Here is a 24,132-nt window from a genome sequence, read left to right as displayed (position 1 = left end):
CATTGGTGGCCGTGCCTTCAGCTGTTGAGGCTCCAAGCTCTGGAACTCCCTCCCTAAACCTCTCCGCCTCTCTTTTCTCCTTTAAGATGCTATTTAAAACCTACCTTAAGGAAAGCTAACTTCGACAGTATGAGGCGTGAATTGGCTAGAATAGACTGGCGAGTGATACTTAAAGGGTCGACGGTGGATAGGCAATGGCAAACATTTATAGATCACATGGATGAACTTCAACAATTGTACATCCCTGTCTGGAGTAAAAATAAAACTGGGAAGGTGGCTCAACTGTGGCTAACAAGGGAAATTAAGGATAGTGTTAAGGAAGAGGCATATAAATTGGCCAGAAAAAGCAGCAAACCAGAGGACTGGGAGAAATTTAGAATTCAGCAGAGGAGGACAAAGGGTTTAATTAGGAGGGGGAAAATAGAGTACGAGAGGAAGCTTGCCGGAAACATAAAAAGCAAAAGCTTCTATAGATATGTGAAAAGAAAAAAAGAGTAGTGAAGACAAACGTAGGTCCCTTGCAGTCGGACTCGGGTGAATTTATAATGGGGAACAAAGAAATGGCAGACCAATTGAACAATTTCCTGCCTAATTAGGATATCCTTCAATTCCTCCTTCTCACTAGACCCTCGTTCCCCTAGTACATCCGGAAGGTTATTTTTGTCTTCCTTCGTGAAGACAGATCCAAAGTATTTGTTCAATTGGTCTGCCATTTCTTTGTTCCCCATTGTAAATTCACCCGAGTCCGACTGCAAGGGACCTACGTTTGTCTTCAGTATCCGCAATAAGGTGGATGAATTAACTGTGGAAATAGATGTTAACAAATATGATGTGATTGGGATTACAGAGATGTGGCTCCAGGATGATCAGGGCTGGGAACTCAACATCCAGGGGTATTCAACATTCAGGAAAGATAGAATAAAAGGAAAAGGAGATGGGGTAGCATTGCTGGTTAAGGAGCAAATTAAGGCAATAGTTCGGAAGGACATTAGCTTGGATGATGTGGAATCTATATGGGTAGAGCTGCAGAATACCAAAGGGCAAAAAACGTTAGTGGGAGTTGTGTACAGACCTCCAAACAGTAGTAGTGATGTCGGGGAGGGCATCAAACATGAAATTAGGGGTGCGTGCAATAAAGGTGCAGCAGTTATAATGGGTGACTTTAATATGCACATAGATTGGGCTAACCAAACTGGAAGCAATACGGTGGAGGAGGATTTCCTGGAGTGCATAAGGGATGGTTTTTTAGACCAATATGTCAAGGAGCCAACTAGGGGGGAGGCCATCTTAGACTGGGTGTTGTGTAATGAGAGAGGATTAATTAGCAATCTCGTTCTGCGAGGCCCCTTGGGGAAGAGTGACCATAATATGGTGGAATTCTGCATTAGGATGGAGAATGAAACAGTTAATTCAGAGACCATGGTTCAGAACATAAAGAAGGGTAACTTTGAAGGTATGAGGCGTGAATTGGCTAGGATAGATTGGCGAATGATACTGAAGGGGTTGACTGTGGATGGGCAATGGCAGACATTTAGAGACCGCATGGATGAACTACAACAATTGTACATTCCTGTCTGGCGTAAAAATAAAAAAGGGAAGGTGGCTCAACCGTGGCTATCAAGGGAAATCAGGGATAGCATTAAAGCCAAGGAAGTGGTATACAAATTGGCCAGAAATAGCAGTGAACCCGGGGACTGGGAGAAATTTAGAACTCAGCAGAGGAGGACAAAGGGTTTGATTAGGGCAGGGAAAATGGAGTACGAGAAGAAGCTTGCAGGGAACATTAAGACGGATTGCAAAAGTTTCTATAGATATGTAGAGAGAAAAAGGTTAGTAAAGACAAACATAGGTCCCCTGCAGTCAGAATCAGGGGAAGTCATAACGGGGAACAAAGAAATGGCGGACCAATTGAACAAGTACTTTGGTTCGGTATTCACTGAGGAGGACACGAACAACCTTCCGGATATAAAAGGGGTCGGAGGGTCTAGTAAGGAGGAGGAACTGAGGGAAATCCTTATTAGCCTGGAAATTGTGTTGGGGAAATTGATGGGATTGAAGGCCGATAAATCCCCAGGGCCTGATGGACTGCATCCCAGAGTACTTAAGGAGGTGGCCTTGGAAATAGTGGATGCATTGACAGTCATTTTCCAACATTCCATTGATTCTGGATCAGTTCCTATGGAGTGGAGGGTAGCCAATGTAACCCCACTTTTTAAAAAAGGAGGGAGAGAGAAAACAGGGAATTATAGACCGGTCAGCCTGACATCGGTAGTGGGTAAAATGATGGAATCAATTATTAAGGATGTCATAGCAGTGCATTTGGAAAGAGGTAATATGATAGGTCCAAGTCAGCATGGATTTGTGAAAGGGAAATCATGCTTGACAAATCTTCTGGAATTTTTTGAGGATGTTTCCAGTAGAGTGGACAAGGGAGAAGCAGTTGATGTGGTATATTTGGACTTTCAGAAGGCTTTCGACAAGGTCCCACACAAGCGATTAATGTGCAAAGTTAAAGCACATGGGATTGGGGGTAGTGTGCTGACATGGATTAAGAATTGGTTGTCAGACAGGAAGCAAAGAGTAGGAGTAAATGTGGACTTTTCAGAATGGCAGGCAGTGACTAGTGGAGTACCGCAAGGTTCTGTGCTGGGGCCCCAGCTGTTTACACTGTACATTAATGATTTAGATGAGGGGATTAAATGTAGTATCTCCAAATTTGGGAATGACACTAAGTTGGGTGACAGTGTGAGCTGCGAGGAGGATGCTATGAGGCTGCAGAGCGACTTGGATAGGTTAGGTGAGTGGGCAAATGCATGGCAGATGAAGTATAATGTGGATAAATGTGAGGTTATCCACTTTGGTGGTAAAAACAGAGAGACAGACTATTATCTGAATGGTGACAGATTAGGAAAAGGGGAGGTGCAAAGAGACCTGGGTGTCATGGTACATCAGTCATTGAAGGTTGGCATGCAGGTACAGCAGGCGGTTAAGAAAGCAAATGGCATGTTGGCCTTCATAGCAAGTGGATTTGAGTACAGGGGCAGGGAGGTGTTGCTACAATTGTACAGGGCCTTGGTGAGGCCACACCTGGAGTATTGTGTACAGTTTTGGTCTCCTAACCTGAGGAAGGACATTCTTGCTATTGAGGGAGTGCAGCGAAGGTTCACCAGACTGATTCCCGGGATGGCGGGACTGACCTATCAAGAAAGACTGGATCAACTGGGCTTGTATTCACTGGAGTTCAGAAGAATGAGAGGGGACCTCATAGAAACGTTTAAAATTCTGACGGGGTTAGACAGGTTAGATGCAGGAAGAATGTTCCCAATGTTGGGGAAGTCCAGAACCAGGGACACAGTCTAAGGATAAGGGGTAAGCCATTTAGGACCGAGATGAGGAGGAATTTCTTTACCCAGAGTGGTGAACCTGTGGAATTCTCTACCACAGAAAGTTTTTGAGGCCAATTCACTAAATATATTCAAAAAGGAGTTAGATGAAGTCCTTACTACTAGGGGAATCAAGGGGTATGGTGAGAAAGCAGGAATGGGGTACTGAAGTTGCATGTTCAGCCATGAACTCATTGAATGGCGGTGCAGGCTAGAAGGGCCAAATGGCCTACTCCTGCACCTATTTTCTATGTTTCTATGACACGATGGGCCGAAATGCCCTCCTTCCGTGCTGTAAATTTCTATGATTTTATTCTAGGATTTGTCGGGGTGAAGAGGCAATATGGCTGCTGACCAAATGTTGCACTTAACCAGCGGGTCACATTCCATCGTAACCCTGCAAAACATACCTGTGGAAGCCTCTGTTCAAGTCGTTCCCACAAGGACCAACTCTCTCCCAACTTAAAGCAAATACACTCGAAGTTAAACTGGGATTGCTGAAAAGTGTTTCATTTACTGGCAGTCAGTGCAGCGTATGGGAATTCTGCCAGGATTCTTTGCTTCACTGGAGATAATCCAAGACAATTAATCAAAACATCTCGGGGTAATTGCAAAACACGCAGCACTGAAGGTGCCAGTACAATAAACTTCAATGCACGAACACAATGCTGTGCACTGAGCATTAACCACAAGATGGGATGTTATCCTCGTGCCGGATCCCTTGCAGTGTTCCATACCTGATAATGTTTGGCCCTTGAAGGTTTATAGCTCAATTTCAGGTCAATGCAAGAGCCTCAGGCAGGAGGTCCTACCATACAGCACATGGGCTGGGGAATGGAGGGCAGTTAGTGCAACACAGGCAGGGGAACAGGTTACTCCAAAGAGTCTCAGTAATTAGATTTAAACTCCTTTCTCAAATAACCTCATCATTGCAGACTGACCTACAGACAGGCTTGGCTGCTGCCCCTACAAACACAGACTTGCTCACCACAACGGAACAGGTAGCTGGGAAGAGAGTGGGGAAAGAAGAAGAAGAAAAGGACAAAAGGAGCAAGTCTTGGAATGCAGAATGTTGCTGTTTCACAGCTGAAGTGGGCACAGTATAAAACACTGGTTGTTCCATGTCAGTCACTGGCAGTGGGAAACAACAGGGCCTGTATTCAGATCATTGCACAAAAAACACTGGCACATTATAGTGCGTTGGACTTGGTCATTTTTCCTTTAGCATATTTGCAATAATTTGTGAAGTAGATCTTGTAGCAATGCTGCAGACTCTGTCAGTACTGAAGCAGTCAGCTTCCTTCGGGAATTTCAAAAGAGTGAAGGTTACTTTCCCACTGGGAGACAAAGTCGCCTTTTATCCCACTGCTGAAAAACAAGCTCAAACTACTAGTAACTGCAGTGGATCCTATACAAGGCCCAATAAGGTCAGGGCACCATCTGAAACACAGGCCCAAGTATATTTGTTGATTTGACAAGTCATTTCCCTGAAACTACAAGAGATTAAAACTATTTCAGTAAAAAAGAGATCTATAGGTGCATCTTCTTAGCTACACCACAGGCTGCGTAGGGTCACTGGCCCTCACCCACCCCACCCTCGGACAGGCTGCGCCACCGTATCTGTACATTTGGCATTTTAGCGATAAACAAAGACATGCAACTTTAAGTTGTTCACATTGGCAAATGTGGTATCTTTGTTTAAGAAGGGAGAAAGGGTCAGACCAAGTAATTACAGGCCAATCAGCCTAACTTCCATGATGGGAAAATTATTGGAAAAAATCCTGAGGGACAGGATAAATCTTCATTTGTAAAGACATGGATTAATCAAGCACAGTCAGGGTGGATTTGTTAAGGGAAGGTTGTGTCTGACTAACTTGATTGAATTTTTCAAGGAGGTAACCAGGAGGGTCGATGAGGGCAGTGTGTATGATGTAGTGTATATGGATTTGAGCAAGGCTTTTGATAAAGTCATTCATGGCAGACTGGTCACGAAAGTAAAAGCCCATGGGATCCAAGGCAAAGTGGCAAGTTGGATCCAAAATTGGTTCGGAGGCAGGAAGTAAACAGTAATGGTTGATGGATGTTTTTGCGACTGGAAGGATGTTTGCAGTGGGATTCCGCAGGGCTCAGTACTGGGTCCCTTGCATTTTGTGATATACATCAATGATCTAGACTTGAATATAGGGGGCATGATTAAGAAGTTTGTAGATGATACTAAAATCGGCTGTGTGGTTGAGAAAGCTGCAGAAAGATATCAATGAACTGGTCAGATGGGCAGAACAGTGGCAAATGGAAGTTAATGCAGAGAAGTGTGAGGTCATGCATTGGGGGAGGGGCGAACAAGGAAAGGGAATACACATTAAATGGTAGGATACTAATGAGTGTAGAGGAACAAAGGGATCTTGGAGTGCATGTCCACATATTCCTGAAAGTAGGTCAGGTAGATAATGTGGTTAAGGCGGCATATGGAATACTTGCCTTTATTAGCCGAGGCATAGAACACAAGAGCAGGGAGGTTATGCTTGAACTGTATAAAACACTGGTTAGGCCACAGCTGGAGTGCTGCGTGCAGTTCTGGTCACCGCATTACAGGAAGGATGTGATTGCACTGGAGAGGTACAGAAGAGATTTACGAGGGTGTTGCTGGGAGTGGAGAATCTTTGCTGAGGACAGGTTGGATAGGCTGGGTTTGTTTTTCTTGGAACAGAGGAGACGGAGGGGAGACCTGATTGAGGTGTATAAAATTGAGGGGTCCAGATAGAAAGGGTCTATTTTCTTTAGCAGACGGAACAACCACCAGGGGGCAGAAATTTAAAGTAATTGGTAGGAGGTTTAAAATGGATTTGAGGGGAAATGTCTTCAACCCAGAGGGTGATGGGGGTCTGGAACTCTCTGCCTGAAAGGGCGGTAGAGGCAGAAACCCTCATCACATTTAAAATTGGATGTGCACTTGAAGTGCCGTAACCTACAGGCTATGGACTAAGAGTTGGAAAATGGGATTAGGCTGGATAGCCTCTTGTTGGCCAGCGTGATGGTCTGAAATGGCCTCCTTCCATTCTGTAAACTTCTATGATTCTATCATTCAGGATATCAGTCATAGAATTATAAAATGATACAGCAGGAGGCCATTCGGCCCATCGTGCCTGTGCCAGCTCTTTGGTACAGCTATCCAGTTAGTCCCAGTTCCCTACTCTTTCCTCATAGAAACAAATCTACAGTGCAGGAGGCCATTGCGGCCCATCGTGTCCGCGCCGGCCGACAACGAGCCGCACGACCCTCGGTCAGCAGCCCTGAAGGTTACATATAAACCTATGAACAATGACGGAAAGGCAAAGAGCACCCAGCCCAACCAGTCCGCCTCACACAACTGCGACATCCCTTGCACTGAAACATTCTACACTCTACCCCAACCGGAGCCATGTGATCTCCCGAGAGGCAAAAACCAGATAAAAACCCAGGCCAATTGGGGAAAAAAAATCTGGGAAAATTTCTCTCCGACCCATCCAGGCGATCGAAAGTAGACCAGGAGATCACTCTGGCCGTATTCTATCCCCTGCAGTACTTACCATCATATCTGCACCGGCCAACAAGAGGTTATCCAGTCTAATCCCAATTACCAGCTCTAGGTCCGTAAGTGTCCATCCAAGCACCTTTTAAATGTGGTGAGGGTTTCTGCATCCACCACCCTTCCAGGCAGAGTTCCAGACCCCCACAACTTTCTGCGTGAAGAAGCTTCCCCTTAAATTCCCTCTGAACCTTCCACCAACCACCTTAAAACTATGCCCCCTAGTAATTGACTCCTCCACGGAGGGAAGTAGGCCCTTGCTATCCACTGTATCCAGGCCCCTCAAAATTTTGTACACCTCAATGAGGTCTCCTCTCAACCTCCTCTGTTCCAATGAGAACAAACCCAGCCTATCCAAATCGGTCCTCACAGCCAAGATTCTCCATTCCAGGCAGCATCCTAGTAAAGCTCCTCTGCACCCTTTCCAGTGCTATCACGTCCTTCCTATAATACGGCAACTAGAACTGCACGCAGTATTCCAGCTGTGGCCTAACCAGTGTATTATACAATTTAATCATAACCTCCCTGCTCTTTGTATTCTATGCCTCGGTCAATAAAGGCAAGCATTCAGTGTGCCTTCTTAACCACCTGGCCTGCTACTTTCAGGGATCTGTGGATAAGCACTCCAAGATCCCTTTGTTCATCTACACTGCTAACTGGCCTACCATTTAATGTGTATACCCATTCTTTATTAGCCCTCCCCAAGTGCATTACCTCACAACTTCTCCAAATTAAATTCCATTTGCCACTGCTCTGCCCCACCCGACCAGTAGATTGATATCCTCCTGCAGTCCATGCCATTCCTCTTCATTATCACCCAATTTGTGTCATCTGCAAACTTCTTAATCATACTCCCTATATTCAAATCTAGATCACAGATGTATACCACAAAAAGCAAGGGACCCCCAGTACTGAGCCCTGCAGAACCCCACTGGAAACAGCCTTCCAGTCACAAAAACAAATCAATTATCCTTTGTTTCCTACCTCCGAGCGAATTTTGGATCCAACGGGCTTTTACCTTTGTGACCAGTCTGCCATGTGGGACCTTATCAAAAGTTTTGCTAAAGTCCATTTATACTACATCCTATGCACTACCCTCATCGACCCTCCTGGTTAACTCCTCAAAAAATTCAATCAGGTTATTCAAACACGATCTTCCCTTAGCAAATCCGTGCTGACTGTCCCCAATTAATCCTGGACTTTCTAAATGCAGATTTATCCTGTCCTTCAGGAATTTTTCCAATAATTTTCCCACCACTGAGGTTAGGCTGACAGGCCTATCCCTTACTCCCTTCTTAAACAAGGGTACTACATTAGCAGTCCTCCAGCACCATGCCTGAATCCAAAGAGGACTGGAAAATGATGGTCAAAGCCCCTGCTATTTCCTCTTTTGCTTCTCTTGGCCTGGGATGCATTTCATCCGGGCCTGGGGACTTATCCACTTTCAAAGCTGTTAAACCCCTTAATACTTCCTCTCTCACGATATTTATTTCATCTAGAATGTCACTCCTCCTCGATAGCAGTAAACATACATAGAAGGAAAGTGCAGGAGCAGGCCATTTGGCCCTTCGAGCCTGCACCACCGTTCAATAAGATCATGGCTGATCATTCATTCAGTACCCCTTTCCTGCTTTCTCTCCATACCCTTTGATCCTTTTAGCTGAAAGGACCATATCTAACTCCCTCTTGAATATATCCAATGAACTGGCATCAACAACTCTCTGCGGTAGAGAATTCCACAGGTTAACAACTCAGTGAAGAAGTTTCTCCTCATCTCAGTCCTAAATGGCTTACCCCTTATCTTTAGACTATGTCCCCTGGTTCTGGACTTCCCCAACATCGGGAACATTCTTCCTGCATCTAACCTGTCCAGTCCCGTCAGAATTTTATATGTTTCTATGAAATCCCCTCTCATCCTTCTAAACGCCAGTGAATACAGGCCCAGTCGATCCAGTCTCTCCTCATTGGTCAGTCCTGCCATCCCGGGAATCAATCTGGTGAACCTTCGCTGCACTCCCTCAATAGCAAGAACGTCCTTCCTCAGATTAGGAGACCAAAACTGAACACAATATTCCAGTTGAGGCCTCACTAAGGCCCTGTACAACTGCAGTAAGACCTCCCTGCTTCTATTCTCAAATCCCCTAGCTATGAAGGCCAACATACCATTTGCCTTCATCACCTGCTGTACCTGCATGCCAATTTTCAATAACTGATGTACCATGACACCCAGGTCTTGTTGCACCTCCCCTTTTCCTAATCTGCCGCCATTCAGGTAATATTCTGCCTTCGTGTTTTTGCCACCAAAGTGGATAACCTCACATTTATCCACATTATACTGCATCTGCCATGCATTTGCCCACTCACCTAACCTGTCCAAGTCAATCTGCAGCCTCTTAGCATCCTCCTCACAGCTCACACCACCACCCAGCTTAGTGTCATCTGCAAACTTGGAGATATTACATTCAATTCCTTCATCTAAATCATTAATGTATATTGTAAATAGCTGGGGTCCCAGCATGGAGCCCTGCGGCACCCCACTAGTCACTGCCTGCCATTCTGAAAAGGACCCGTTTATCCCGACTCTCTGCTTCCTGTGTTCCAACCAGTTCTCTATCCACCAATACCATGTGCTTTAATTTTGCACACCAATCTCTTGTGTGGGACCTTGTCAAAAGCCTTTTGAAAGTCCAAATACACCACATCCACTGGTTCTCCCTTGTCCACTCTACTAGTTACATCCTCAAAAAATTCCAGAAGATTTGTCAAGCATGATTTCCCTTTCATAAATCCATGCTGACTTGGACCGATCCTGTCACTGTTTTCCAAATGTGCTGCTATTTCATCTTTAATAACTGATTCCAACATTTTCCCCACTACTGATGTCAGGCTAACCGGTCTATAATTACCCGTTTTCTCTCTCCCTCCTTTCTTAAAAAATGGTGTTACATTAGCTACCCTCCAGTCGATAGACTGTTGGAAAATGATCACCAATGCATCCACTATTTCTAAGGCTACTTCCTTAAGTACTCTGGGATGCAGCCTATCAGGCCCCGGGGATTTATCGGCCTTAAATCCCATCAATTTCCCCAACACAATTTCCCGCCTAATAAGGATTTCCTTCAGTTCCTCCATCTCACTAGACCCTCGGTCCCCTAGTATTTCCGGAAGGTTATTTGCGTCTTCGTTCATGAAGACAGAACCAAAGTATTTGTTTACCTGGTCCGCCATTTCTTTGTTCCCCATTATAAATTCACCTGAATCTGATTGCAAGGGACCTACTTTTATTTTCACTAATCTTTTTCTCTTCACATATCTATAGAAGCTTTTCTAGTCAGTTTTTATGTTCCCAGTAAGCTTCCTCTCATAATTAAACCCTTTGTCCTCCTCTGCTGTTTTACAAAATTTTCCCAGTCCTCGGGTTTGCTGCTTTTTCTGGCCAATTTATATGCCTCTTCCTTGGATTTAACACTATTCTTAACTTCCCTTGTTAGCCACATTTGAGCCACCTGCCCAGTTTCATTTTTACTCCAGACAGGGATATACAATTGTTGAAGTTCATCCATGTGATCTTTAAATGTTTGCCATTGCCTATCCATCGTCAACCCTTTAAGTATCACTCGCCAGTCTATTCTAGCCAATTCACGTCTCATACCATTGAAGTTACCTTTCCTTAAGTTCAGGACCCTAGTCTCTGAATTAACCGTCATTCTCCATCTTAATAAAGAATTCTACCATATTATGGTCACTCTTCCCCCAAGGGGCCTTGCACAACAAGATTGCTAATTAGTCCTTTCTCATTACACATCACCCAGTCTCGGATGGCCAGCCCTCTAGTTGGTTCCTCGACATATTGGTCTGGAAAACCATCCCTAATACACTCCAGGAAATCCTCCTCCACCACATTACTACCAATTTAGTTAGCCCAATCAATATCTAGATTAAAGTCGCCCATGATAACTGCTGTATCTTTATTGCACGCATTCCTAATTTCTTGTTTGATGCTGTCCCCAACCTCTCTACTACTGTTTGGTGGTCTGTACACAACTCCCACTAGTGTTTTCTCCCCTTCCGTAGCTCCACCCATACAGATTCCACATCATCCAAGCTAATGTACTTCCTTACTATTGCATTAATTTCCTCTCACCAGCAATGCTACCCCACCTCCTTTTCCTTTCTGTCCATCCTTCCTGAATGTTGAATATCCCTGGATGTTGAGTTCCCAGCCTTGATCACCCTGGAGCCATGTCTCCGTGATGCCAATTACATCATATCTGTTAACTGCTATCTGCGCATTTAATTCGTCCACCTTATTCCGAATACTCCTCGCATTGAGGCACAGAGCCTTCAGGCTTGTCTTTTTAAACACACTTTGCCCCTTTAGAATTTTGCTGCAATGTGGCCCTTTTTGCTTTTTGTCTTGGGGTTTCTCTGCCCTCCACGTTTACTTTTCTTCTTTCTATCTATTGCTTCTGCCCCCATTCTACTTCCCTCTGTCTCCCTGCATAGGTTCCCATCCTCCTGCCATATGAGTTTAACCCCTCCCCAACAGCTCGAGCAAACACCCCCTAGGACATTGATTCCGGTCCTGCCCAGGTGCAGACCGTCCGGTTTGTACTGGTTCCACCTCCCCCAGAACCGGTTCCAATGTCCCAGGAATTTGAATCCCTCCCTGCTGTACCACTCCTCAAGCCACGTATTCATCTGAGCTATCCTGCGATTCCTACTCTGACTAGCACGTGGCAATGGTAGCAATCCTGAGATTACTACTTTTGAGGTCCTATTTTTTTTTTTAAATTTAGCTCCTAGCTCCCTAAATTTGTCTCGTAGGACCTCATCCCATTTTTTACCTATATCGTTGGTACCTATATGCACCACGACAACTGGCTGTTTACCCTCCCTCTTCAAAATGTCCTGCACCGGCTCAGAGACATCCTTGACCCTTGCACCAGGGAGGCAACATACTATCCTGGAGTCTCGGTTGCGGCCGCAGAAACGTCTATCTATTCCCCTTACAATAGAATCCCCTATCACTATAGCTCTCCCACTCTTTTTCCTGTCCTCCTGTGCAGCAGAGCCACCCATGGTTCCATGGATTTGGCTGCTGCTGCTCTACCCTGATGAGTCATCCCCCTCAATAGTACCCAAAGCAGTGTATCTGTTTTGCAGGGGGACCCCTGCACTACCTTCCTTCCACTGTTCTCCTTGTTGGTCACCCATCCCCTATCTGGCTGTGTACCTTTTACCTGCGGCGTGGCCAACTCATGAAACGTGCTATTCATGGCATCCTCAGCATCGTGGATGCTCCAGAGTAAATCCACTCGCAGCTCCAGTGCCGCAATGCGGTCCATCAGGTGCTGCAGGCGGATGCACTTCCCGCACATGCAATCTGCATTGCCCTTTCCTTTGTGAAAACAGACGCAAAGTATTCATTAAGAAGCAAACCTTCATCTTCCGCTTCCACAGAGAGATTACCCTCATGGTCTCTAATAGGCCCTACCTTTTCTTCAGTTATCCTCTTGCTCTTAATATATTTATAGAACATCTTTGGGTTTTCCTTGATTTTACTTGCCAAGAATGTTTCATGCTCTCTCTCAGCATTCCCAATATCCTTTTTAATTTCATCTCTGGACTTTCTATATTCCTCGAGCAATTCTACAGTATCTAGCTGTCGGTATAGGACACAAGCTTCCTTTTTTTCCTTTATCCTCCCCTGTAGGTCCCTAGACATCCAGGGGACATAACTGAAGTCCCTCATCCCTGGGACCATTCCAGTAAATCTTTTTCATGGCTGGTGCCCAGAATTGAACACACTACTCCAGCCGAGTATTTTATAAAGGTTTAGCATAACTTCCTTGCTTTTGTACTCAATTTCTCTACTTATAAAGCCAAGGGATCCCTTATGCTTTTTTAAAACCGAATTCTCAACTTGTCCTGTCACCTTCAACGATGTGCGCGTACACCCCCGATCTCCCTTTCCCTGCACAACCGTTAAAATTATACCAGTTACTTTTATTGCCCCTTCTCATTTTTCCTACCAAAATGTATCACTTCACATTTCTCTGCATTAAATTTCATCTGCCACAAGCCTGCCCATGTCCTCCTGAAGTTTTGGTAGATTGAGGGGAAATATAAACTAAAGGGTACAATCCTAAAGGGGGTGCATGAACAGAAAGACCATGGGCACAAATCGTTGAAGGTGGTAGGACAGGTTACGAAAGCGGTTAAAAATGCATGTGGGAACCAGGGCTTCATGAACAGAGGCAAGTACAAAAGTGTGGAAATGATGAACCTGTAAAACATTGGTTCGGCCCCCACTGGAGTATTGCGTCCAATTCTGGGCATCACACTTTAGGAAGGATGTGAAGGCCTTAGAGGGTGCAGAACAGATTTACGAGAATGGTTCCAGGGATGAGCATTTCAGTGACGTGGATAGTCTGAAGAAGCTAGGGTTGTTCTTCTTGAGAGGGAAGAGAGAGCGTGAGGGGGGGCGGGGGGAGGAGGAGGGGGAAAAGAGAGAGAGAGAGAGAGAGAGAGAGAGAGAGAGAGAGAGAGAGAGAGAGAGAGAGAATATGGGAGGGTCACAATGGCAGACACTGGTGGCCACGAGCCAGTCCTCAGTTTCAGAGTACAGGCAAGCAGTGATGAAATTGATAACAAACCGCCTCCCTCCCCTCAAGATCCATATCCATTTGTGGAGGGCACACGAAAGTTCCTCTGACATGAACAAACTCAAACCAGCCTCACTATAAGCTCTGGGAAAGCTGCATGACCTGAAAATCTGAGTAATATCTTATTCCAAACAGGGTAAGTACAGCAAGCCTCCAGTCAAACTAAGCCCATTAAGCGGACTCAAGCCGCAGCTGTTGCCTGACCACGCAGGGAAATGGAACAAGACATTTTCGCTCACTCCAGTTTCTGGGAACTGTGCCAACACAAATACAAACAATCCCAGATAACTGGTACAATCACTGACTTGGTTGCGTGTTAATATTGGAATCTTTCCTTCCCTTTTAGAACCAGGACTATTTTGCAGCAGATACAATTTTGATAGATATAATGTTGCTTTATCAAAATAAAACTATTTTGTGCCTGAAGGGGGATGATGTGACATGTTTGAGCCGGCAATTCAACCATTGGCCCAACACACACAGGCACTTCCAGCAACAAGGGACAAACGCCAAAGCCAGGGAGGAATGCTTTCTGTCGGTGCATGAAGGCGTGTCACAATTATGTTGTGATCTGTGCTTTACCTGGAGCACCCGACTTTAAATAAAGCTCATTTTACCTGTAGTGTGAAATTGCAGAAAATCGGTTTCAAAAGTAAAAATTTAAAACAAAAATGCAGAATTCACCCCCTGCCCTCGCCAGACAGGATTTAATCCAGTGGCAAGCTAATGCAGCGGCTGGAAGGATTTCTAATTAAATGCAAATGTTTGGCCACCTGACTTTGAAATCAAGCAGTGTGAGCATCCTAAACTAACTCGCCTGGAACAGGAGCAACGGTGTGCACAACACAGACATTCTACAGTTAAAAAGTTTACACACTTCACAAACACATGCATTTTAAGGCAAGCAACAGAACTGTGGAGCAAGGAACATTATTTCTGCCAGGACAATATTAACATTTAAAAAAAAACACAAGTTAAAATGAAAATAACAGGCTGTTTTATCCCTTAAAGGCGGCTCTAAAATCATAAATTTGGCTTCAAAACACACAGCACGGGGTCACAGGGATACGCAACACCCACACACGTACAAGCTTTGCATCATTTACAGATGGGCTTCAAAACACATCTGGGACACATCTTCGCAACAGCTCCAAACTGATGACTAACTGTTCCTTCCCCCTACCCACACGAGACTGGCTTCCAAGTCACTCAAAATCTCTCGAGAGAATTAGTTAACTCTCCCCCCTCTATTCCTCTCCCTCCCCCTCCCCCAGATGACGGGCAATTAAACTCCACATACACTTCCTCCATGAATGCCTGGAGTCAGAGCATTTACAGCATGGGAGAAACAATTCTGGGAAATAATGGTGTCCATAATCTGCAGGCTGGTTATAAACCACTGGTTTGGTTCACAGAGGACTGCACCATCATTCAAATAGGCAACAAGTTTGAAAGAAAGGTTATCTACACGATTAAGAAAAATTCAGAACATATTTATACAGATCTATTGCACACTTACCCCTGCAAGACCTCATCTTGAAAGAGGGTTTGGTCATCTAACAGCTGCAGTGAAGGTAAATGCAGGAAGTACACACCTCCACCTTCTGTCCCCAAACACGCCAGGTCACAGCCAGACTTCAACATGATCACAGTAATTCTGGTAATGCTGGGAGGGGCACTGTGTGGAGGAAAATAATGTTACATTTTAACATCCAAATCAACTGCAGATAGGAAACCTCAACAAAAACTAGCTTAATTTCTTGCATGTTAATATTAGACACTGGTCAGGAAACAACTCAAGCCAAGGGATATGAGGGCAAGTCCAATACGTGGGCCACTGGGGTCATGTGCAGATCACAGCACTATGTCCAGGGGAAGGTTTAGCAGCTTCTCCTGCCAGGATACAAGATGTGAAATATGGGGAGGGGTGGAGGAGAGGAGAAAAGTGATGGGAAAGAGACAATCTGTCCAGCATGGCTCACCATAGAGGTCCACGTCACGAGTGTTCCCTGAATGCAGGGATTTGGGGATGGGAAGCAATTGCTAAAAATTAGGAAACAAGCCAGGAAAAGAACCCAAAAAATGCATTTGAAACAAAGTCAGTATATAGGGCCCAAGTTTCCACACGATAAAAAACGGCGCCCCTCCGAGCTGGGTGCCCATTTTTCGCGCCTAAAATAAGAAATCGCGATTCTGGAGCGTTCTGCAGCTTCTTGTCTGCCTGGCGCAGCGCCCAGGGGGGCGGAGCCTACACTTGCGCCGATTTTGTAAGTGGGAGGGGGCGGGTACTATTTAAATTAGTTTTTTTCCTGCCGGCAACGCTGCGCGTGCGCGTTGGAGCGTTCGCGCATGCTCAGTGTGAAAAAAACATTTGCACTCGGCCATTTTTGTAGTTCTTTGTAGCTGTTTAATTTTAAAATTTTTTTTTAATAAAAGCACATTACCATCAGCACTTGCAGCCTTCTCACTGTCCCCTCCCCTCTCCCCCCCCCCCCCCCCCCCCGGCGGGCAGAACGGGCGCCTCCTACCCCCCCCCCCGCGGGAAAGAACGGGCGCCTCCTCTCCTCTCCCCTCCCCCCCCCCCCGGCGGGCAGAACGGGCGCTTCTTCCGCCCCCCCCCCCCGCGGGGAAGAACGGGCGCCTCAGGCTGACTGCAGCATTCTCCGTGCCTGAAGCACTTTCACACAGGTAGGAAGATGGTTTATTTAATCTTTTATTTGCTTATAAATGTTTATTCAGGTTGGATTTATTTGTATAATAGTTGTAGAAGTATAAATAAGGATTTATTGTAGAATTTAATGAGTTCCCTCCCCCCCCCCCACCTCGTTCTGGACGCCTAATTTGTAACCTGCGCCTGATTTTTTAATGTGTAGAACAGGTTTTTTCAGTTCTACAAAAATCTTCACTTGCTCCATTCTACTTTAGTTTGGAGTACATTTTCACTGTGGAAACTTTGAAATCAGGCGTCAGTGGCCGGACACGCCCCCTTTTGAAGAAAAAATTCTATTCCAAAGTAGAACTGTTCTACCTGACTAGAACTGCAGAAAAAAAAAATGTGGAGAATTGCGATTTCTAAGATAGTCCGTTCTCCACCAGTTGCTCCTAAAAATCAGGCGCAAATCATGTGGAAACTTGGGCCCATAGTTTCTCATAAAAAAGAATAAAATTATGTGGCTTAGAATGAGATTTTATTAAATATTTATTAACCTAAAATAACTGAAGCCTGAAACCAGCTCTGGCAGGAATACACTTCCTGCTATAAAAAGCTCTGTTGCCAAAAGGCTCTTCTCTGTCAGGCATGGCCAGCAAAAGCCAGCCAATCTTAGCTTGCAATTTGTTAAGGGATGGTCATGTCTGATTAACCTGATTACCTCCTCTCAAAATTCCATCAGGAGGGTCGATGAGGGCAGTGTGTATGATGTAGTGTATATGGATTTTAACAAAGCTTTCGATAAGGTTCCATACGGCAGACTAGTCACGAAAGTAAAAGCCCATGGGATCCAGGGCAAAGTGGCAAGTTGGATCCAAAATTGGCTCAGAGGCAGGAAGCAAAGGGTAATGGTTGATGGGTGTTTTTGTGACTGGAAGGCTGTATTCACTGGGGTTCTGCAGGGCTCAGTGCTGGGTCCTTTGCTTTTTGTGGTATATATCAATGATTTAGACTTGAATGTAGGGGGTATGATTAAGAAGTTTGCAGATGACACTAAAATTGGCCGTGTGGTTGATGATGAAAAGGAAAGCTGCGGACTGCAGGAAGATATCAATCAACTGGTCAGGTGGGCAGAACAGTGGCAAATGGAATTCAATCCGGAGAAGTGTGAGGTAATGCATTTGGGGAGGTCTAACAAGGCAAGGGAATACACATTAAATGGTACAACACTGAGGAAGTGTAGAGGAACAAAGAAACCTTGGAGTGCAGATCCACAGATCCCTGAAGGTAACAGGCTAGGTAGATAAGGTGGTTAAGGCGGCATATGTAATACTTGTATTCTATGCCTCAGCTAATAAAGGCAAGAGTAGGGAGGTTATGCTTGAACTGTATAAAACACTGGTTAGGCCACAGCTGGAGTACTGCGTGCAGTTCTGGTCACCACATTACAGAAAGGATGTGATTGCACGGGAAAGGGTGCAGAGGAGATTTACAAGAATGTTGCCTGGACTGAGAATTTTGGCTTAGAGGAAAGATTGGACAGGCTGGCTTTGTTTTCTTTGGAACAGAGGAGGCTAAGGGGAGGCCTGATTGAGGTGTATAAAATGATGAGGGGCCTGGATAGAGTGGATAGGAAGGACCTGTTTCTCTTAGCAGAGGGGTCAACAACCAGGGGGCATAGATTTAAAGTAATTGCGGGGAGGTTTAGAGCAAGGGGAAATGTCTTCACCCAGAGGGTGGTGGGGGTCTGGAACTCACTGCCTGAAAGGGTGGTAGAGGCAGAAACCCTCACCACATTTAAAAGCTACTTGGATGTGCACTTAAAGTGCCGTAACCTACAGGACTACGGACCAAGAGCTGAAAAGTGGGATTAAGCTGGATAGCTCTTGGTCGGCTGGCACGGACACGATGGGCCGAAATGGCCTCCTTCGTGCTGTAAATTTCTATGATTCTATGAATTAACATTAAAGCCAATCACTGTAAATTGTTCAGCCAGCGCCCCTTAATGGCAGACAGTCATAGAATAGAACCATAGAACAGTTACAGCACAGTAGGAGGCCATTCGGCCCATCGAGCCCATGCCGGCTCTCTGCAAGAGCACTTCAGCCAGTCCCACTCCCCCGCCCTTTCCTTTTCTTTCAGATACTTTCCAATTTCCTTTTGAAAGCCACGATTGAGTGTGCCTCCGCCTCCCTTTCAGGCAGCGCATTCCAGATCCCAACCACTCGCTGCGTAAAAAAAGGTTTTTTTATGTGGCCTTTGGCACTTTTGCCAATCACCTTAAATCTGTGTCCTCTGGTTCTAGACCCTTCCAGCAATAGAAACATAGAAAGTTACAGCACAGGAGACCACCTCGGCCCATCGTGTCCATGCCGGCCGACAAAGAGCCACACGGTCCTCGGTCAGCAGCCCTGAAGGTTACATATAAACCTATGAACAATGGCAGAAAGGCAAAGAGCACCCAGCCCAACCAGTCCGCCTCACACAACTGCGACACCTCTTATACTGAAACATTTTACACTCCACCCCAACCGAAGCCATGTGATCTCCTGGGAGAGGCAAAAACCAGATAAAAACCCAGGGAGAAAAAAAACCTGGGAAAATTCCTCTCTGACCCATCCAGGCAATCGACACTAGTCCAGGCGATCACCCTGGCCGTATTCCATTCCCTGCAGTACTTACTATTATATCTGCACCGGCCAACACTTTCTCTCTCTCGACTCTGTCCAGATCCCTCATGATTTTGAGCAACTTGATCAAATCTCTTCTCAACCTTCTCTGCTCCAAGGAGAACAACCCCAGCTTCTCCAGTCTCTCCCTGTAACTGAAGTCCCTCATCCCTGGAACCAATCCCGTAAATCTTTTCTGCACTTTACACTCCCACCTCAATTATAGAAATCCTTCACAATTTGAGCACTAAGACTAGTCAACCTGTGCTCTCCCTCACCAGCTTCACACAAACAACTCCCACAACGCTGCATCCAACATACTCAAAAGGTTGAATCCTCAAATCACTTTCACTGGCTCCCAGTTTCCTCAACACAAATGTCAAAGGCCTATTTACTGCTTGACAAACCCCTCCATGTCCACACTCACTTCAATAATCTTCGCCAAGTCCAGCATGCACCCGCCTCTCCAGACCCTCATCTCAGTTCTCCTTCCCCCGCCACTACCCACCTATCATTAGTGGCAGAACCTTCAGCCACATACACCTGCACTCAAATTCTCTTCCTAATCATCGTGTCTAGCACCCCTTCCCACCTACAAACCACTTCTGAAAACCCACCTCTGACCAAACATGGTTTCCCCCCCTCCACCCCACCCAATGGTCTCCAGAATGGGCTTTGGGATACTGAAAGGCTGCGTGTAAACGAAAGCTGTTGTAACACAGCTATGCAGACCACACTTGCCAGTCCGTGCTGAGGCCAGCCAATGCTACAGTTGGGCCTGAATGCCCCTGAAAGATGGGGAGGGTTTGGACACGGATTGCTAACCAGCAACATGGTGGAAAGTGCGCAAGCACTTTGGGAGCGGACTATGTGGGGTTCCGCCTCACACAAGAGGAATCGAGGAGAAAGGAAAAATTCAAATCACTGAATGTTTCAAATAAAATATGAAAGCCTTTGTTTCAGCAGCCAGTTCCCAATTGAAAGCAGCTCTCCGATCACCCGCTAGGTTCTGGTTAAAAAGCAGCATGGGTATTTGGGAAATTATCAAATTGCTGATGCAGAATGCATACATTATAGATTAGCATGAAAGGGAAATTAGATCCAGGGCAATAACCAGGTAAAAGTTTTAAAAACAGACTCAGTATATAGATAGATGCATCACTTGGAAAGTTACAGCGGGGTAAAGCACCTAACAGACTTGGACAAGGGAGATCGGAGAGACGGACCTGCATACAAGCGTCGGCAGAAGGAGCATCACGCAGCTCCACATTTAATTCCCAGCTGTGCTGAATTATCTGATCTCATCTGGGTAGCAATGGTAAAGAATCGTACCCTACCAAGGCAAACCAAGCCGCAGGATTTTATTTGAAGATTAAAGGCAGCCAGGGGGCAGGTTGAGTTGTGGTGCTGGGGTCCTAATGTAAACAGACAAGTACCATCGTCCATAATTAGCTGTACATTGCATCCACCGATAAAATGTTTTAATTTACACATTGAATGGAGTCAGTACATCGTCCTTCTTTTTGAAAGACTAAACAGTGACATTAGCAGCATTGCATTGTTTGATTAGAGACTGAAGGCTCTTGATAATTACTCCATTTTAAGAAGCTTCAAACACACACGTGGTCTCATTTTGTGGCAAAGACATACACGCTCCGGACCCGCCATACTGCAGAGCTTCCCTCACGCTCCATGCTAGGACCATCCATACTGCAGAACTCCCCACCCACTCCATGCTAGGACCCTCCATACTGCAGCGCTCCCCTCACGCTCCATGCTAGGACCTTCCATACTGCAGAGCTCCCCTCACACTCCATGCTAGGACCTTCCATACTGCAGAGCTCCCCTCACCATACGCTCCGTGCTAGGACCCTCCATACTGCAGCGCTCCCTCACCATCCGCTCCATGCTAGGACCCTCCATACTGCAGAGCTCCCCTCACGCTTCATGCTAGGACCCTCCATCCTGCAACGCTCCCCTCACGCTCCATGCTAGGACCTTCCATACTGCAGAGCTCCCTCACCATCCTCTCCGTGCTAGGACTCTCTATACTGCAGAGCTCCCTCACCACACGCTCCGTGCTAGGACCCTCCATACTGCAGAGCTCCCTCACCACACGCTCCGTGCTAGGAGCCTCCATACTGCAGAGCTCCCTCATCACAGGCTCCGTGCTAGGACCCTGCATACTGCAGAGCTCCCTCACCACACGCTCCGTGCTAGGACCCTCCATACTGCAGAGCTCCCTCACCACACGCTCCGTGCTAGGACCCTGCATACTGCAGAGCTCCCTCACCACAGGCTCCGTGCTAGGACCCTGCATATTGCAGAGCTCCCTCACCACAGGCTCCGTGCTAGGACCCTGCATACTGCAGAGCTCCCCTCATTTGGAATCAGTCAGAACTAGGCTGCTACAAACAAGTCCTCACCATCACACAGCCCTTCTGCTGGCTCTTACAGCAGTCTGTCTGTTTCCCTCCTTCCTTCAGCTCTTTCTGTTCATAGCCCCACCAATCTTGGCTTTGACCATCAGTCACCCTCACAGGACATCTATCTTCATCCATACAGGCCACTCCATTATTCCCGGCCCCTGTCCTCTTCCCATCTTTGCTACCTGGAAGCTGGCCGAACACAGTGCTACACAGCCCCACGTTTTCCACACTAATGTTTCAATTCTGATACTAGGATGCCACTCCAGCTCAGATTTACAGGATGAAAAGCTCCCATCTGCTAGCTGCAAGGGCCCATGTGAAATGGGTTTGTCAGTCTCAACCCACTACCTGATGGGCATGGGCCAACAGCATAAAGTGAGCCCAATCTGGCACTAAATTACTGCCTTCATTATAAAAGATGACTGGTGTGGAAAATGTCAGTAGTACAGAAGCAGGAGCAGAGGTTGGTGCTGAGGCACATTGCTGAAGACACTGCAGATGGAGCTTTGGCCTGTGTCCAGCTAGTGCCAGCACTGGATTGAGAATGCTGGCCGCAGATTGAAGGGTCTGAAGTGAGAAAGCTCCACTCGGCAGGACTGGAGTGCCTCCCTCTCAGCAAAACAAAAAGCTTCACTAAACTCTTCCATGGCCTAGATGGACATTTCAGATTAAAGGATTTTCAAAGGATTAAAAGAAATTGTGGTTTATAAAACGGGCCGGTGTATTTTCCAGCGAGCTCATCTCCGTACTGACTGCTGCTTACAGCATGAACGGTGCCAACGTGGCTCATGCTTCATGTTTAAAAGGACAGCATGATTGGAAGAGGGAAGGTTCCATATACAATACACCCCCCAAATATTACCAAGATTTGGCGATAATTTAGCAGCAATCCCCTCCCACTATTACACAAGCTCATTTGATCGGAACCTTTTCCAATGTTCACCCTACAGTCTTCCTGCAAGTAGCCCCCAGTCCTCAGCCATTGCTCCTGACAAACCATCCGGCCACTTACACCCTCTGTAAAGATACTTCCCACCGTCTGTCATAAAACAGTTCCTTCATCTTCATATGTGCCCTCTCCATCTGCGCAAGCATGGCCTGGATTTACTTTCCCCAACGTTGGGACAGGCTGGGTCTGTTTTCTTTGGAACAGAGGAGGCCGAGGGGAGACCTGATTGAGGTGTATAAAATGATGAGGGGCCTGGATAGAGTGGATAGGAAGGACCTGTTTCCCTTGGCAGAGGGGTCAACAACCAGGGGGCATAGATTTAAAGTAATTGGGGAGAGGTTTCGAAGAGATAGGAGGGGAAATGTCTTCACCCAGAGGGTGGTGGGGGTCTGGAACTCACTGCCTGAAAGGGTGGTAGAGGCAGAAACCCTCACCACATTTAAAAGATACTTGGATGTGCACTTAAAGTACCGTAACCTACAGGGCTACGGACCCAGAGCTGGAAAATGGGATTAGGCTGGGTAGCTCTTGTTCGGCCGGCGCGGAATGGCCTCATTCCATGCTGTAAATTTCTATGATAGCTTTAAGTATTTTATACAAGTTCTCCTCGGAGACATCTTCCTCAGATGCTCAACACCCCAAGCTTGTTTAAGTCCTTTCATGTAGCTTATCCTTCCAACACATGGGCAGCCTCCCTCCTCTCGAAAGTTTGGGTGACCTCTTATGTTGCAACACTCAATGGTTCAGGGTCCCCTGTACAGCGAGGCAAGAGCAGGATTTCCAGGGATTTTTCAATGCTATCGCCCAGCATCCTGTTGACTATTGCCACCTTGCGTTTGGACATAGTGAGCAGGTCGCTTTCAACGTTCCCCTTGGAGAGTGTTATCCCATCCAAGGATTATGTATTTGCCAAGGAGTGTACAAGGGATGCATATTTGAAAAGAACATTTAGTAAGGTATGTGGACAGCCAGGCATGATCAAGAGCCAGCACAGGCATTTTAAAAGAATCTAGGGAAGAGATAGCAGAGGCATTACATATATTTAATAATTCGAAAGAAAAAGGTATAGTGCCAGAGTCTGGCGGATAGCTAACATTATAGCTATACATCAGAAGGGAGATAGAACATGTCCAGGGAATTATAGACCAGTCAGCTTAACATCGGCAGTAGGAAAAATAATGGAATCCCTACTAAAGGAGAAAATAGAACATCTAGAAACCAATATAATAACCAAGAGAGCATGGATTTCACAAGGGAAAGTCTTGCTTGACCAACCTCATTTGAATTATTTGAAAAGGTAACAGAGAGAAGACAAGGGTAATGCAGTGGATGTAATGTATCTAAATGGCCTTCGATAAGATGCCACATAATAGACTAACGAAGAAGATGAGTGTGTGTGGAGTCAGGGGACAAGTAGCAGAATGGACAGTAGCTGCAAAGGGATCTCGGATACAAATACACAAATCGTTAGAAGTAGTGACACAGGTTAACAAGGCCATAAAAAAGCAAACCAAGCACTAGGGTTTATTTCTAGAGATAGAATTGGAAAGTAGAGAAGTTATATAAACTTGCATCGTACCTTGGTTAGACTGCACTTGGGAATACAATGTAAAGTTCTGGCTGTCATATTATAAAAAGGGCATAGAGGCACTGGAGAGAGAGAGTGCAGAAAGATTCACAAGATGAGCGAGCTTATACCCATCAGGAAAGGATGAACAGGCTGGGTCTTTTTTCTCTTGAAAAGAGAAGGCCGAGGGGTGACCCAATAAAAATTTTAAAAATGATGAAAAGGTGGGAAAGAGCAAAACTAGAGGCTATC

General features: G+C 45.9%; 1 protein-coding gene across 3 annotated transcripts in view; it reads right to left on the bottom strand.

Moving 5' to 3' along the window:
* Positions 1 to 24,132, bottom strand: part of llgl1 (LLGL scribble cell polarity complex component 1) — a 164,022-nt gene that overhangs the window by 67,222 nt on the left and 72,668 nt on the right. For all 3 annotated transcript variants that reach the window (XM_070901483.1, XM_070901481.1, XM_070901482.1), the window contains exon 5: positions 15,136 to 15,294. In XM_070901483.1, coding sequence (XP_070757584.1) covers positions 15,136 to 15,294 — 159 coding nt within the window. The remainder of the gene's footprint in view (positions 1 to 15,135; positions 15,295 to 24,132) is intronic.

Source organism: Pristiophorus japonicus, chromosome 15 (assembly GCF_044704955.1).
Source record: "Pristiophorus japonicus isolate sPriJap1 chromosome 15, sPriJap1.hap1, whole genome shotgun sequence".
In the NCBI taxonomy this organism is placed as follows: domain Eukaryota; kingdom Metazoa; phylum Chordata; class Chondrichthyes; family Pristiophoridae; genus Pristiophorus; species Pristiophorus japonicus.
The sequence above is the reverse complement of the archived record's forward strand: the minus strand, read 5'-3'. Positions and strand labels throughout refer to the sequence as shown.